General features: G+C 40.6%; 2 protein-coding genes across 2 annotated transcripts in view; one reads left to right on the plus strand and one right to left on the minus strand.

The window, feature by feature from the left end:
- The window catches only part of TRIM37 (tripartite motif containing 37), a 183,709-nt gene extending 182,108 nt beyond the window's left edge, over positions 1-1,601 (plus strand). Inside the window, exon 25 of the mRNA XM_053567795.1 lies at positions 1,236-1,601. Within this exon, the coding sequence (XP_053423770.1) occupies positions 1,236-1,287 (52 nt within the window). The 3' untranslated portion in view covers positions 1,288-1,601. The remainder of the gene's footprint in view (positions 1-1,235) is intronic.
- PPM1E (protein phosphatase, Mg2+/Mn2+ dependent 1E) overlaps positions 1-16,295 on the minus strand; it is a 196,642-nt gene that overhangs the window by 18,506 nt on the left and 161,841 nt on the right. The window contains exon 2 of the mRNA XM_053567798.1: positions 5,982-6,100. Coding sequence (XP_053423773.1) covers positions 5,982-6,100 — 119 coding nt within the window. The remainder of the gene's footprint in view (positions 1-5,981; positions 6,101-16,295) is intronic.

The raw sequence follows: 16,295 nt of genomic DNA on the forward strand, positions 1-16,295 counted from the left end.
ACTTGTAAAGTGCTTTTGAATTAATAAAATATTAGCATAATTGTGTAATAATCAGTTCAACCCACTGTTAACGTTGTCTTATCCCAGGGGAAGCAGCTAGTTACACAATTCTTATTTTATGAGAAACAAAATTGAGAAGAACTATAGATTAGTTTTCTGAAGTGACAGGAATATTTCGTTGTCACCTAAATGACTGTTAATAGTTACTCCTTTTTTTGAGGACTAGAAGCCACTTCAAGGTCCATGATAGTGACTGACCAACATTTCAAAGTCTAGCTACCTGGTATATTGTAACCCAAATTGCCCATTTAAAAATGGGTTTTATCTTTAGTGTGAGAAGTTTCTACAAAGTCTTAAAAGTTGGTTCCATTTTATAGTTTGAGGTATTGCATGAGAATTCTAAACCAGTCTATCATGATGTAAAGTTCACAATATTGTTCAAATGTAATAGTGCAGAATTGAATATGAAGGCATGCATAATCTTCCTTTTAGAAGATGGCAGGAGTTGTAATTTCAAAATTTTGTACAATTACATTAAATCATAATGCAACAAGTAAAAACAAAAAAAAGGATGTCACTTGGGGCCAGGTTTGGTGGCTCACACATATAATCTCAGCACTTTGGGAAGCCAAGGTGGAAGGATCGCTTGAGGCCAGGAATTTGAGACCAGTATGGGCAACACAGCAAGATCCTGTCTCTACAAAAAATTAAAAAGTTAGCCAGTTGTGGTGGCATGCACCTGTATTCATAGCTACTTGGGAGACTGAGGTGGGAGGATCAGCTGAGCCCAAGCATTTGAGGCTGCAGTGAGCTATGATTAGGCCACTGCATTCCAGCCTGGGTGACAGAGTGAGACACTGTCTCTAAAAAAAAAAAAATAATAAAAAGATGTCACTTGGGTAGTTTGACATCTATTTTTCCTTTCTAATCATTTTTCCAAGTTTGGGCAGAAAACATACTGCTATTATGTTTGGTATCTCATTGAATTTATAGATAAATTTGGAAAATTTAATGTCCTTTTCATCTGGAGTCTTACGTAAGAAAAAATTATTTTATTTAAATCCTTATATGGTGCTCAGTAGAGTTTTATTAATAATATAGGTCCTTCATATTTATCACTATTTCTGGTTGTTTATTTGCCATTTTGAATCAGAACTTTGCTTTAATGTGTTAGTTGAAACCTAGCAAACAGTGCTCTTTTTTGCAGTAACATTTTCTTCTTTCTTTACTCTTAGACCATGTGCATGGGGGGAGGACAAAACATATGTTTCAGGTGTGGCCATTTAGAGACTAACATTCCTCTGGCCACAGTGATTGCTTCAAGAATGGAAATGATCCAAGTTGGGCTGATTGAAGTGAATCCTGTGACAAATGTAAAGAGCAACTGAGGAAATCTACCCTTGTTTTCCTGCTCAAGCTGAACATGGGCAAAAGAGGACCTGGCACTCCTAGCACTCATTCTGCCACCACATGGAGCCTGAAAATAAAATCAAAAGGAAAGGAATACAGCTGAGAGCTGGAGATAATGCCAGGTACTGCTGATATCATCTGAAACCTTGAATCCAGCTTTGTAGCCCTCCCCTGAAGGGTAGCCAATAAATTCTGTTTTGGTAAAACCAATTGGAATTGTGTTTTGTGGTCATTTACCATGGAAAAGTTCCTGAGTTACATGTTATAAGTTAGCATAACTCCATTTTAGTTTACCCCAAGTTTTATCCTACAATGTCTAAAATATATCCTACTCTATTAAGAATAGTTTGTTTTTTTTTAAAGAGACGGAGTGGTGTCACAGCAACTTCCAGCTCTTGGCATTAGGCGAGTCTCTTGCCTCAGCCTCCCGAGTAGCTGGGACTACAGGTGCCCGCCACAACACCCGGCTATTTTTTGTTGCTGTTTGGCCGTGGCCAGGTCTGAATCCACCACCCTCGCTCGGTATATGGGGCTGGTGCCCTATTCTCTGAGCCACAGGTGCCGCTACTATTAAGAATAGTTTTAAAGGGCGGCGCCTGTGGCTCAGTGAGTAGGGCGCTGGCCCCATATGCCGAGGGTGGCGGGTTCAAACCCAGCCCCAGCCAAATTGCAACAAAAAAAGCCGGGCATTGTGGCGGGCGCCTGTAGTCCCAGCTGCTTGGGAGGCTGAGGCAAGAGAATCGTGGAAGCCCAAGAGTTAGAGGTTGCTGTGAGCCGTGTGACGCCACAGCACTCTACCCGAGGGCAGTACAGTGAGACTCTGTCTCTACAAAAAAAAAAAGAATAGTTTTAAAATTAAGAATGTATACTGGGGCTCGGTGCCTGTGGCTCAAGTTGCTAAGCGCCAGCCACATACACATGAGCTGGAGGGTTCGAATCCAGCCCAGCAGAAGAATCGCTTGAGTCCATGAGTTGGAGGTTGCTGTGAGCTGTGATTTTATAGCACTCTACACTCTGTCTCATAAATAAATAAATAAATAAAATTAAAAAAAAAAAGAAAAGATATGGATGTTATCAAGTGCTTCCTTTGGCATCTTTAGAGGTTATTTTGTTTATTTTTCTTTTGACCTATTAATGTACACATTATTCTAATGGACCTTCCTGATATTTTTGTTTGGTTCACTGCTGTTTCCTAAGTACAGTACTAAGCATATGGTAGGCCCTCAAAAGAATATTCTTTGAATGAATTAACTGTTGTACTCAATTCACAAATATTTTAAGTTTTCTTTATGTTGATTACTAAGAGGACTCTCTCCTTTTTAGCTTTGTTTGAGACAAGTTTGGGTATCAGTGTTATACCAAACATAAATTCTACATAAATTCTTCTTCTTTCTCAGTGTAATTAGAGCATTCACTTTAAAAAGCACTGGAATTATCTATCTTTGATCACTTCAAAATGTTCACCTATACAATCACAAATTCTGTAAACTTTTAGGGAGATACTTGACAGTTTTCTCAGTCTTTTTTCTTAGGTAAACTTTGTTAATTTATGTTTTTCTAGAAAATATTAGGTTTTCAGGGTGGTGCCTATGGCTCAGTGCGTAGGGCACCGGCCCCATATACCAAGGGTGGTGGGTTCAAACCCGGTCCCGGTCAAATTGCAACAACAAAATAGGCAGGCGTTGTGGCGGGCACCAGTGGTCCTAGCTACCAGGGAGGATGAGGCAAGAGAATCGCCTAAGCCCAGGACTTGGAGGTTGCTGTGAGCTGTGTGACGCCTGGGCGATAAAGTGAGACTATGTCTCTACAAAAAAAAAAAAAAGAAAGAAAAAGAAAATATTAGGTTTTCATTTTATTTATACAAACTTTCTAATTCTTTCTATTTCCTCTGTATTATTGTTTGTTTTTCTTTCTTGTTCTTAATTTTTGCATTGCAATATTTCAAACTTGTTTTAGGTTGTCTGGACAAGGGTTACATTCACCAAATTTAATTTGTGCCAAGTCAGATATGCAAGGTCACTTAGCAAACATTCTGTTAGGAATGACGTAAACATGAAAAGAACTTTAAGGATTTTTTTTAAAGTCTGTTTTTGGAAACAACCAAGAAGAGAAACAAAAGGCACTTCAGTGGGGACTGTAAGCCACTGACAGCAGTGTGCTCATTTCCCCCTCTGATGTATGGATAAACACAAGATGACCTGAGTTTCTCCTCAGTGCAATTCACACTGAATGATTTGGGTTAAATAAATTAAGGATTTGCAAATAGTTTACAATTATATCAGCCTAAATCACAGGAATAACATGGAGACACAACTGGTTAATCTCTTGGAAAAATTTAAAGTCAGAATAACCAATGATATCCACCAAAAGAAAAACTCTTCATTTCACTTTTATTCTCTTATGGGGTTCAGAAAATTCTCCCAAAGTAGACACATAGGACAACACTTCAATCTTGCTATATTAAGTATACTCCTTTTGCAAGGAGCCGGGTAGAACATCAGTACACATGTATAAATAACTGCTGCTTGAATGGAAAAATAAAATTTTTAAAAAGAGGTGCAAAAAAAGTGAAAATTATCCAAAGTTGCAGTCCATCCCTTCAGAGCTATAAAATAATCAGTTGTTAATGTCATTATACTGAGCTGGATCCAAAATCAGCCATTATTAACTAACGTCCTTTTCATCTGGAGTCTTATCTAGGAAAAAAATATGTTATTTAAATCCTTTTATGGTGCTCAATAGAGTTTTATTAATAATATAGGTTATTCATATTTATTTGAATATGACTGAAACAGGTGGAATTTAATCTATCCTTTCAATACTGGGCTTTTACTTTATGCATCAATACCAGAAGATAGACCAGTGTGCGTTATAGCAGGAATCCTATCCAACTTGACTCTGGAATAATTTGGTTCTAGGTGAATCAATTACTCTCAGTAAAAACAAGAAAAGAGTTTCCTCCTTGCCAATTTTCTGTCAAAAATAATCTAGAAAGATAAAGGAAGAACAAGAACATTTACTTTTATATCTGCCTCACATTATCTGGAATCTACTATGATTATAATATATGCTTTGCTCTTTAAGTACCATGTTTGAAGATAAATTCTTTTTTTTTTTTTTTTTTTTGCGGTTTTTGGCCAGGGCTGGGTTTGAACCCACCACCTCTAGCATATGGGGCTGGCGCCCTGCCTTTGAGCCACAGGCGCCGCCCTGAAGATAAATTCTTTAAATCAAACAAATAGCATGAAATATTACTATTATTATTATTATTATTTTGAAATACAGTCTCACTCTGTTATCTTGGGTAGAGTGCTGTGGCATCATCATCGCTCACTGCAACCTCAAACTCTTAGGCTCAAGCAATCCTCTTATGTCAGCCTCCCAAGTAGCTGGGACTACAGATGGCTGCCACAATGCCCAGCTAGTTTTTCTATGTTAGTAGAGATGGGGATCTTGCTCTTACTCAGGTTGATATCGAACTCCTGAGCCCAAGTGTTCCACCCGCCTCAGTATCCCAGAGTGTTAGGGGTACAAGTGTGAGCCACCACACCGAGCCAAATATTAAAATTTTTTAATAATTTTAAGAAGTAACTCTCTAATTTTTACCAAAGTCTTTTCTTTAGATCCTGTCAAATATGTATAAACCTAAGATATTAATAACCATGTCTTCATTAAGAAATAGAGCTTCTGAGTTAAATGGAAATATCAAAAAAAGAAAGAAAGAAAAGAAAAAAGCCTCATCGTTTTCCTGGGGGGGGGGGGAAGATTTACAATGATCCATACAATTAAATCGTGTATTACACGTATTTGCCACAAAGGACTCTATCTATTCATAGATCAAACTTTAATGTAATTAATGATAAGTTTTGTTACAACTGATTTCTTGAATTTTTAGATCTTTTTACTTGGATTCTTAAAAGTAAGCTAAAAATATTAAATAGGTTTTTCTCAAACTATCCCTCCCCTCACCACATATCCTTTTGTTTTATGTCTTCATATGCCTCACCTTAGTCTTTCCATTTATCTGGATATTGCTCAGGACAATCTTCTTTTGTTTGTTTTGAGTCTCACTCCATCACCGTGGGGTTGAATGCCATGGCATCCTCATAGTTCATGGCAACCTCAAACTTTTTGGGCTCAAGTGATCCTCATGCCTCACGTTTCCTGAGTAGCTGAGACAAAAGGCACCAGCCACAAAGCCTGGCTAATTTTTCTATTTATAGTAGAGACAAGGGTCTCACTCTTGCTCAGATTGGTCTCAAATTCCTGAGCTTGAGCAATCTGTCTCAGCCTCCGAGAGTTCTAGGATTATAGGCATGAGCCACTGCGCCTGACCAACAATATTCTTTTGCTCCAATTACATTCCATATAGTACTCTACATTTTTCAAAATACACTTGTATTTATTCTCTTTTTCCTTCCTTTTTTTGATTTGACAAAACATTTTTGCATTTTTTTTTCCTGCTATCAGTGGATAAGTGTAATTCGATTTAGTATTTTGAAGGGTCACTCATGTGTAGGCTACTACACATGAGAAGATTTTAATATTTTTAAATGTAGACAGGTACTCACCCACAGTCCCTTCTGTGCCATCCGTTTCCTTTGGTATATAATGTGCAGAAAGATCACTCTGAAGGACTTCATCTGATGTGGCTCTGGCTAAAGCAGCAGCCAAAAAGGAAGGGCAATTACTGAAAGAAAAAATTTAAAGGCTACTTTCAGCAAGAGAATAAGGACGTAATATATTTACTATTATTATTAATTAAATATTAATTATAACATTGTTTCAAAACAAAATTATACATTTAAATAATATTCCACAAATACTTAACTACAAATTATGTGGTTAGCACTCTGGGGGACTGGGTATATATTGGCAGACATGGCCCCTGACCTTGTGGGGCTTACAATCCAGTTAGGGAAACAAAAGAAAAACAAGTAAAGAAATAAGATATAACTTAAAAGTGGGGTAAGTTTTATAAAGGAAGTGAACAGGATACAGTGGCAGAAAGAAAGAGAAATAGCATATGTACAGATCTTTTTGAGAGCTTAGTAAATTCAAGGAACTGATGCATAGTGGGTGAGGGGAAATGTGGCAGGGAATCAAGTCAGAAGAATAGGCAAAGGCCAGTTACCATGGTAAGGAATCTGGATTCCAGTCCAAGTGTAATGAGAATTCATGCAAGATTGTGAGAGAGAGGATCACAGTACCACACGACTGCATCCATCTAGAAACAAAGTCCACATACCCCACCCAACTGACACAATAAGACCCACACATACAAATAAAGTCTTTTCCTATAAAATCTACTCCAAAAAATTGGAAGAGCCAACTGTTCCACCAGATGCACAGAAATCAACATCAAACATGAACAAGCAAAGGAACATGATACCTCAAAAAAAAAAAAACACAAAAACTCTCCAGTAACACACTCTAATCATAAGGAAATAAGATACCAAAAACAGAATTCAAAATAATAATTACAATTTCTTTTTTTTTTTTCAAGGCAGAGTTTCAAGCTGTTGCTCTGGGTAGAGTGCTGTGGCACTATAGCTCATAGCAACCTCCAATTCCTGGGCTCTAGCCTTAGTTTTTCTTTTTTTAGTAGAGATGGGGTCTCACTGTTTGTTCAGGCTTATTTTGAACTCCTGAGCTCAAGCTATCCTCCCACCTTGGCCTCCCACAGTGCTTGGATTACAGGCATGAGCCACTGCACCAGGCCAATTAATTCTTTAAAACTTAAGATTGGGTCTTGCTATATGGCCCAGGCTGAAGTGCAGTGGCTGTTCACCGTCACTATCCTACTACTAATAAGCTTGACAGTTTTGAGCTATTCTGTTTCCGACCTAAGCTGTTTCACCCCTCCTTAACCTAGTGGTCCCTCACTACCTGGGGTCACCATAATGATGCCAAACCTAGTGAGGACAGCCAATGGCATAGCACTTATAGCCCAGAACTTCTGGACTCAAGTGAGCCTCCTGTCTCAGCTTCCCAAGCAGCTGAGACTACAGGTACATACCAGCATGCCTGGCTCAAAATAATAATCTTTTTCTTTATTTTTTTTTTTGAGACAGAGCCTCAAGTTGTCACCCTGGGTAGAGTGCCGTAGCATCACAGCTCATAGCAACCTCCAACTCCTGGTCTCAAGTGATTCTCCTGCCTCCACCTCCCAAGTAGCTGGGACTACGGTGCCCGCCACAACACCTGGCTATTTTTTGGTTGCAGCCGTCATTGTTGTTTGGTGGGGCCTGGGCTGGATTCGAACCTGCCAGCTCAGGTGTATGTGGCTGGCACCTTAGCCGCTTGAGCCACAGGCACCAAGCCTCAAAATAATAATCTTAAGGAAATTCAGTGAGATTCAAGAGAATAAAGATAGACAATTCAATAAAAATTGGGAAAACGATTTATGATTTGAATGAGAAATTCAACAAAAAGATAGATACCATAAAAAAGAATCAAACAGAAATCTTACAGCTGGATAATTCAGTGAATGAAATGGAAAATATAACTGAGAGCTTCAACAACAGATTAGACCAAGCAAAAGGAAGAATTTCTGCACAAATATTTTGAAATAACTCACATAGACAAAGAAAGGAAGGGAGGGAAAGAAAGGAAGAAAGAAAAATGAAAAGGAATGAAGAAAGGCTACAGAATTTATGGGATACAATTAAGTCAATAATTATTCACATAATAGTGGTGTTCCAGAAGGAAAAGGAACAGAAAAGTTCCCAAGTCTTAGGAGAAAAAAGGACATCCAGATCCAGGAAGCTCAAAGTACCCAAATAGATTCAATTCAAACAGATCCTCTCTGAGGTACATTATAGTCAAATTGTCAACAGTCAAAATTCTAAAAACAAGAGAAAAGTCTCAAGTCACATATAAAGGAATTTCCATTAGACTAACAGCAGTCTTCTCAGTGGAAACCTTACAGGCCAGGAAAGAATTGGTTGATATATTCAAAGAATGGAAAGAAGAAGAAGAAGAAAAAACACCAATAGCCAAGAATAATATACTTAGCAAAGCTGTTCTTCAGAAGTTTTCAAACAATCAAAAATTAAGGGAATTCACCACCACCGGACCAATCCTGTAAGAAATTATTAAGCAGGCAGTGCCTGTGGCTCAATGGGTAGGCGCTGGCCCCATAGAACGAGGGTGGCAGGTTCGAAGCTGCCCCGGCCAAACTACAACAAAAAATAGCCAGGTGTTGTGCCAGGTGCCTACAGTCCAGCTACTCGGGAGGCTGAGGCAAGAGAAATACCTAAGCCCAAGAGCTGGAGGTTGCTGTGAGCTGTGACGCCACAGCACTCTACTGAGGGCAATAAAGTGAGACCCTCTCTAAAAAAATAAAAAAATTATTAAGGGACTCTTAAATCTTGAAGAAAAAAGAATACAACCACCATAATGAAAACATGCAAGATTATCAAATTCACTAGGAGAGCCAATACACAAAAAAGGAAGAGAAAGGTATCAAACAGTATCACTACAGAAAACCACATTACTATGAAAATAAACAATAAGAAAGGAAGTAAGGAATAAAGAATATATAACACGATCAGAAAACAATCGATAAATGACAGGAGTAAGTCTTCATCTATCAATAACCACCTTGAATATAAATGGATTAAATGCCCCAATTTAAAGACATAGACTAGCTGAATGGATAAAAATACAAGACCCAATTATGAGCTGCATACAAGAAATTACCTCACCCAAATACAGACTGAAAGTGAAGGGAACAGAATGGCTGGGCGCAGTGGCTCACACCTGTACTCCTAGCACTCTGGGAGGCTGAGGCACTCAGGAGGATCCCTTGAGTTCAAGACCAGACTGAGCAAGAGTGAGACCCGGTCTCTAACAAAAAAAGAAAAAATTAGCCAGGTATAGTGGCAGGCACTAGCAGTCCTAGCTACTACTTGGTAGGCTGAGGCAGCAGGATCCCTTGAACCAAGGAGTTTGAGGTTGCTGAGAACTAGGCACTGTAGCCTGGGCAACAGAGTAAGAATCTGCTTCAAAAAAAAAAAAAAAATTAACTGATTATTCCTACAAGATGAAACCTTTATGAAAATCTCTAAAGATGAGGTTTAGGGAGCTTCTGGTTTGGTGAACATATCCATGTGCTGGGAGGGTGGCATACCTCAATATCAACAGAAGCTTTGTGTTTAGGGCTTTTCCCCTTTTGGACCTTACCCTGTATCTCTCTCCATCATGGCTATTCATTTGTATCTTTTTGTATATACTTTCATAAACCAGTAAACATAAGGAAAATATGTCCTTGACTTTTGTGAGCCATTATATCAAATTATTAAATCTAAGGGGATAGGTTATGAGAACCCCTGATTTACAGCCAGTTAGTCACACCTAGACTTGTGATCAGGATCTAAGGTGGGAACAGTCTTTTTTTTTTTTTTTTGAGATAAGAGTCTCCCTCTGTTGCCCAGGCTGGAGCACTGTGTTAGCCTAACTCACAGCAACCTCAGATTCCTGGGTTCAAGTGATCTCCTGCCTCAGCCTCCCAAGGAACTAGGATTACCTGGCACCAGCCACAATGCCCAGCTAATTTTTCTACTTTTTTGTAGAGACAGATCTCACTCTTGCTCAGGCAGGTCTCAAACTCCTAAACTCAAGCAGTCCTCCTACCTCAGCTACTCAGAGTGCTAGGACTACAGGCATGAGCCACCACACCCAGCGTCGGTAGGGATAGTCTTGTGAGACTGAGCCCTTAACGTGTAGGGTCTACTCTAACTCCAAGTAGTTAGTGTCAGAATTGAGGTAAACTGTAAGACACCTAGTTGATGGGTTTTTTTTGTTTGTTTGTTTTTAACGGCGAAAAGTTATATGTTTAGAATTGGCCAGCTGGACTTGGTTTAGATGGATCCCAATTTTGTTGGCAACATCCAAAGCATCATAATCAGCAGCCAGTGGAACATATGCCTTCTTCTCACCATCAGGCCTGATCAGGGTGTCGACCTTGGCCACATCAATGTCATAGAGCTTCTTCACAGCATGTTTGATCTGTGCTTGTTGGCTTTGACATCCACAGTGAACACAAGTGTGTTGTTGTCTTCTCTCTTCTTCACGGCAGACTCAGTGGTCAGGGGGAACTTGATGGCATAGTGGTCAAGCTTGTTTCTCCTGGGGGCGCTCCTCCAAGGATACTTGGGCTGCCTCCAGAGTCTCAGTCTTTGGCCGCCGGAAGGTGGGTGATGTACAGATCTTCTTTTTTTTTTTTTTTTTTTGTGGCTGTGGATGCCTTTTAGCACTGCCTTCTTGGCCTTCAATGCCTTTGCTTTGGCTTCGGCTTTGGGAGGGGCAGGAGCTTCCTTCTTCGCTTTCGACGCCATCTTGTGAAAAGAGCTAGTTGATGTCTTGAGAGAACTGCAGAATTGGTTGGTGGGAAAAATCCCCACCCATTTGGTGTCAGAAGTATGTAATTATATAGAAGGTTTTTCCCCCCCCTTTAATATCATTATTCATTAGGGAAATGCTAATCAAAACCACAAAACCACCCACTAGGATAGCAATAATAAAAAAGACAAGTAGTAATAACAAATTTTGGCAACTATGTGGAGAAATTGAACTCTTGTGTAGAGTGATGTAGATGCTTTGACAGTTTCTTAAAATTTTATTTTTTTCTATTTTTTATTATTTTATTGTAGAGACAAGAGTCTCACTTTATCACCCTCGGTAGAGTACTATGGCATCACAGCTCACAGCAACCTTCAGCTCCTGAGCTCAGGTGATTCTCTTGCCTCAGCCTCCCAAGTAGCTGGGACTACAGGCACCTGCCACACACCTGGCTATTTTTTTGTTGCAGTTTGGCCAGGGCCGGATTTGAACCCACCACCTTTGGTATATGGGGCTGGGACCCCACTCACTGAGCCACAGGTGCTGCCCAGTCTCTTAAAATTTTAAACATAAAGGCTCAGTGCCTGTAGAACAGTGGTTACAGTGCTGGCCACATGCACCGAGGCTGGCGGGTTCGAACCCAGCCCAGGCCAGCTAAACAATGACAACTGCAACAAAAAAGAAAAAATATCCGGGCGTTGTGGCAGGCACCTGTAGTTCCAGCTGTTTGGGAGGCTGAGGCAAGAGAATTGCTTAAGCCCAAGAGTTTGAGGTTGCTGTGAGCTGTTACACCATAGCACTCTACCGAGGGTGACATAGTGAAACTGTCTCAAAACAAAACAAAAAAAAACCACATGTCCACAGAAAAACTTACACAACAGTATGCAGAGCAACATTATTCATAATAGCTGAATAGTAAAACAAGCAAGTGTTTGGCGATGAATAAATGCAGTATATTCATACAATGGATTATTATTCAGCCATAAAAAGGAATGATATGCTTACACATAAAACAATGTGAATGAACCTTAAAAACAAATGCAAAGTAACAGAAGCTGGTCACAAAGCCCACATATTATAGAATTCCATTTATATGAAAAGTCCAGAATAAGAAATGTGGGCGGTGCCTGTGGCTCAAAGGAGGAGAGCGCTGGCCCCATATGCTGGAGGTGGCAGGTTCAAGCCCAGCCCCAGCCAAAAACTGCAAAAAAAAAAGAAAAGTATAGAAGCAGAGAGTATACTAGTAGTAGGAGCTTAGGGCTGTATGGGGAAACTGGGGGAAAATAAGAAGTGACTGCTAATGGGTAGGTGGTTTTTTGGGGGGTGATGAAAATTTTCTAAAACTTAAGATTCTGGTGATGGTTGAACTTTGAATATATTAAAACCATTGAACTGTACACTTTCCTTTTTTTTTTTTTTTGAGACAGATTCTCACTTTGTTGCCCCCAATAGAGTGCTCTGGTGTCATAGCTCACAGCAACCTCAAACTCTTGGGCTCAAGCAATTCTCTTGCCTCGGCCTTCCTGAGTAGTTGGGACTACAGGTACCTGCCAGAACGCCTGGCTATTTTTAGAGATAGGGTCTCGCTCTAACTCAGGCTGGTCTTGAACTCATATCTTCAGGTGATTCACCCACCTTGGCCTCCCAAAGTGCTGGGATTACCGATATGAGCCACCACGCCTGGCCTGTACACTTTTTTTTGTTTTTTTACATATACATGTGTTTATTAGGTTTCCATTTTTTGCCTTCATCACATTAAAGAGGTTTAAAATTTAATAACAATAACAGATCTCTGGCTGGTGGGATCTGCCTATAATCATCCCTTTGAGGATACAGGGAGCCAGCAAGGGACTTCTGGACCCCAATAGGAGGACAAAAACAGTGGAAAACTGGCAAGTGGTTGCGTGTGTTCGATCGACCTAATCACGCCGGCAACCATAAGTACAAGCAGCAGTGTGACTGTAAACCGGAAAGGCCTTACCTGTGAACTGTTTCGGTGTTCTTGGACTTGGCACTCAGTGGAACTGCCTTGGGGAGAGCTTGAGCAAGAGTGTGGAGAACTTTGGGCATTGTCTGGGGCCCCAGACTGAGCCACTCAGCTGGGCGCAGGAAGCCATTGTGAAAGAACTGCCCCAGCAAGCTCTGCCCTCAGGGTCTCAGAGCAAGGATTGGGCGGGTCAAAGTAACCTACTGACTGAGCAGCCTAAAGGCGGGGGCTGAGCTGCCTTACAGCCTTAATCCTTAGGGGCAGAGTGAGACGGTTTTGGCACACTGGAGCCTTGGGCTGTTGCCCTGGGTAGAGGGCCATGACGTCACAGCTCATAGCAACCTCAAACTCCTGTGCTTGGCGCCACCTAGACCTCCATAAGAGCTGTGCAGAGACCCCCGACCGGTGACCCGCACCCACCAGGCCTCCGCATTCCCTGACCAGGAACTGTGGGAGCCATGCAACCCTGCGTCCTCCCTCCTGTGTCCTCCCAGCCTCCACACTAGCCCGTTCATCTGGACAGGGACTCTGGTAACTGCGTGCCCTTTGGAGCCCTCCCTGCCATTGCGCAGAGCTCTTCTCCTGGCCAGAAACTGCTGGAGCCTTGGGCTCTCTGTGCCAAAGTCACTGGGCACCTGGCACTCCCAGAACCATGCGCACCACCCCCAGCCCTGTTGCTGGATCCAGGTGTGTCACAAACCGGAGCTGCTTCCACAACCAAAACTCCCTAGCTAGAGCAGCCCCAGAGGAACTACACAGGGTCACTCCCTACAAAGATCCAGCAACAATAGAGTGATCCCGCTGGGGTCTAATCTTGGAGAGACACCTCCCCAACTCTGAGGACAGCCAGAGGCAATGGTGAAAAACAATCATGAGGTGAAATCAACAGAAAAACTCTGGCAATATGAATAATCAGAGTAGATCAACTCCCCCAAGGATCAATGGGGCAGAAACAGCACAAGACCCCATGCACAAATAAATAGCTGAGATGTCAGAAATTGAATTCAGGATCTGGATAGCAAATAAGATCAAATTAGAATTCCAAAAGTTATCTCAAGAATTCAACGGATTCAAAGACCAAATGACCAAAGAATTTGACACATTGAGACAAGAAGTTGCAGCCCTCAAAGATCTGAGAAACACAGTAGAATCCCTCAGTAACAGAATGGAGCAAGCAGAAGAAAGGATTTCTGACACTGAAGACAAAGCTTTCGAACGCTCCCAAACCCTCAAAGAAGAAGAGAAATGGAGAGCAAAAACAAACCACTCTCTCAGAGAGCTCTCAGATAATCTGAGGAAAACCAATATCCATCTTATAGGGATCCCGAAATTGACAAAGTGGCTTCACAAGGCACAGAGTATCTTCTCCATGAGATTATGAAGGAGAACTTTCCAGACATGCCAAGAGTTTCCGAAATTCAGATAGTAGTTTCAGAACTCCAGCATGACTCAACCCAAATAAGACATCCCCCAGACACATCATAATCAATTTCACTAAAGTTAATATGAAGGAGAAAATTCTGAAAGCTGTCAGACGAAAGAAAACCATTACCTACAAGGGGAAGAATATCAGAATAACTGCAGATCTCTCTGCTGAAACCTTTCAAGCTAGAAGAGGATGGTCATCAACTTTTAATCTCCTAAAACAAAATTAACTTTCAACCCAGGATCCTGTACCCAGCTAAACTGAGCTTCATTTATGACGGAGAAATTAAATACTTCAACGACATTCACATGTTGAAGAAATTTGCCACAACTAAACCAGCTCTCCAGGACATTCTTAGACCTATTCTCCATAAAGACCAGCATAATTCTCCACCACAAAAGTAAACCCACCCAAAAAATTTTTGATCAAATTCCAACTTCCACAGTCGCAAAAGGATTAAAAATGTCCACCGGTCTCTCGAAAGACTTATCAATACTCTCAATTAATGTAAATGGTTTAAATTGTCCTCTAAAGAGGCATAGGTTGGCGGACTGGATACAAAAACTCAAGCCAGATATCTGCTACATCCAAGAATTGCATCTTACATTAAAAGACAGATATAGACTCAAGGTGAAGGGATGGTCATCTGTATTCCAGGCAAATGGAAAGCAGAAAAAAGCAGGTGTTGCAATCCTCTTCGCAGATGCAATAGGCTTTAAACCAACCAAAATAATTAAGGATAAGGATGGACACTTCATATTTGTTAAAGGTAATACTCAATATGATGAGATCTCAATTATTAATATTTATGCACCCAACCACAATGCACCTCAATTTATAAGAGAAACTCTAACAGACATGAGCAACTCGATTTCCTCCACTTCCATAGTAGTTGGAGATTTTAACACCCCTTTAGCAGTCCTGGATAGATCGTCCAAAAAGAAGCTCAGCAAAGAAATTTTAGATTTGGGCGGCGCCTGTGGCTCAGTCGGTAAGGCGCCGGCCCCATATACCGAGGGTGGCGGGTTCAAACTCAGCCCCGGCTGAACTGCAACCAAAAAATAGCCGGGCAATGTGGCAGGCGCCTGTAGTCCCAGGTACTTGGGAGGCTGAGGCAAGAGAACCGCTTAAGCCCAGGAGTTGGAGGTTGCTGTGAGCTGTATGATGCCATGGCACTCTACCAAGGGCCATAAAGTGAAACTCTGTCTCTACCAAAAAAAAAAGAAATTTTAGATTTAAACTCAACCATTCAACATCTGGACTTAACAGACATCTACAGAACATTTCATCCCAAAAAAACTGCATACACATTCTTCTCATCAGCCCACGGACATACTCCAAAATCGACCACATCCTAGGCCATAAACCTAACCTCAGCAAATTAAAAAAAATAGAAATTATTCCTTGCATCTTCTCAGACCATCATGGAATAAAAGCTGAACTAAATAACAACAGGAACCTGCATACCCATACAAAAACATGGAAGCTAAACAACCTTATGCTGAAGGATACATGGGTTATAAACGAGATTAAGAAGGAAATCACCATATTTTTGGAACAAAACAACAATCAAGACACGAATTACCAGAACCTCTGGGATACTGCAAAGGCAGTCCTAAGAGGGAAATTTATAGCACTGCAAGCCTTCCTCAAGAAAACAGAAAGAGAGGAAGTCAATAACTTAATGGAACATCTCAAGCAACTGGAGAAAGACGAACACTTCAACCCCAAACGCAGCAGAAGAAAAGAAATAACCAAAATCAGAGCAGAATTAAATGAAATTGAAAACAAAAGAATTATACAACAGATCAATAAATCCAAAAGCTGGTTTTTTGAAAAGATCAATAAAATAGATAAACCTTTGGCCAAACTAACCAGGAAAAAAAGAGTAAAATCTCTAATTTCATCAATCAGAAATGGTAACGATGAAATGACAACAGACCCCTCAGAAATTAAAAAAATCCTTAACGAATACTACAAGAAACTCTACTCTCACAAATATGAAAATCTGAAGGAAATCGACCAATACCTGAAAGCACGCCACCTACCAAGACTTAGCCAAAACTAAGTGGAAATGTTGAACAGGCCTATATCAAGTTCTGAAATAGCATCAACTATACAAAACCT

Source organism: Nycticebus coucang, chromosome 18 (genome assembly GCF_027406575.1).
Source record: "Nycticebus coucang isolate mNycCou1 chromosome 18, mNycCou1.pri, whole genome shotgun sequence".
In the NCBI taxonomy this organism is placed as follows: Eukaryota; Metazoa; Chordata; class Mammalia; order Primates; family Lorisidae; genus Nycticebus; species Nycticebus coucang.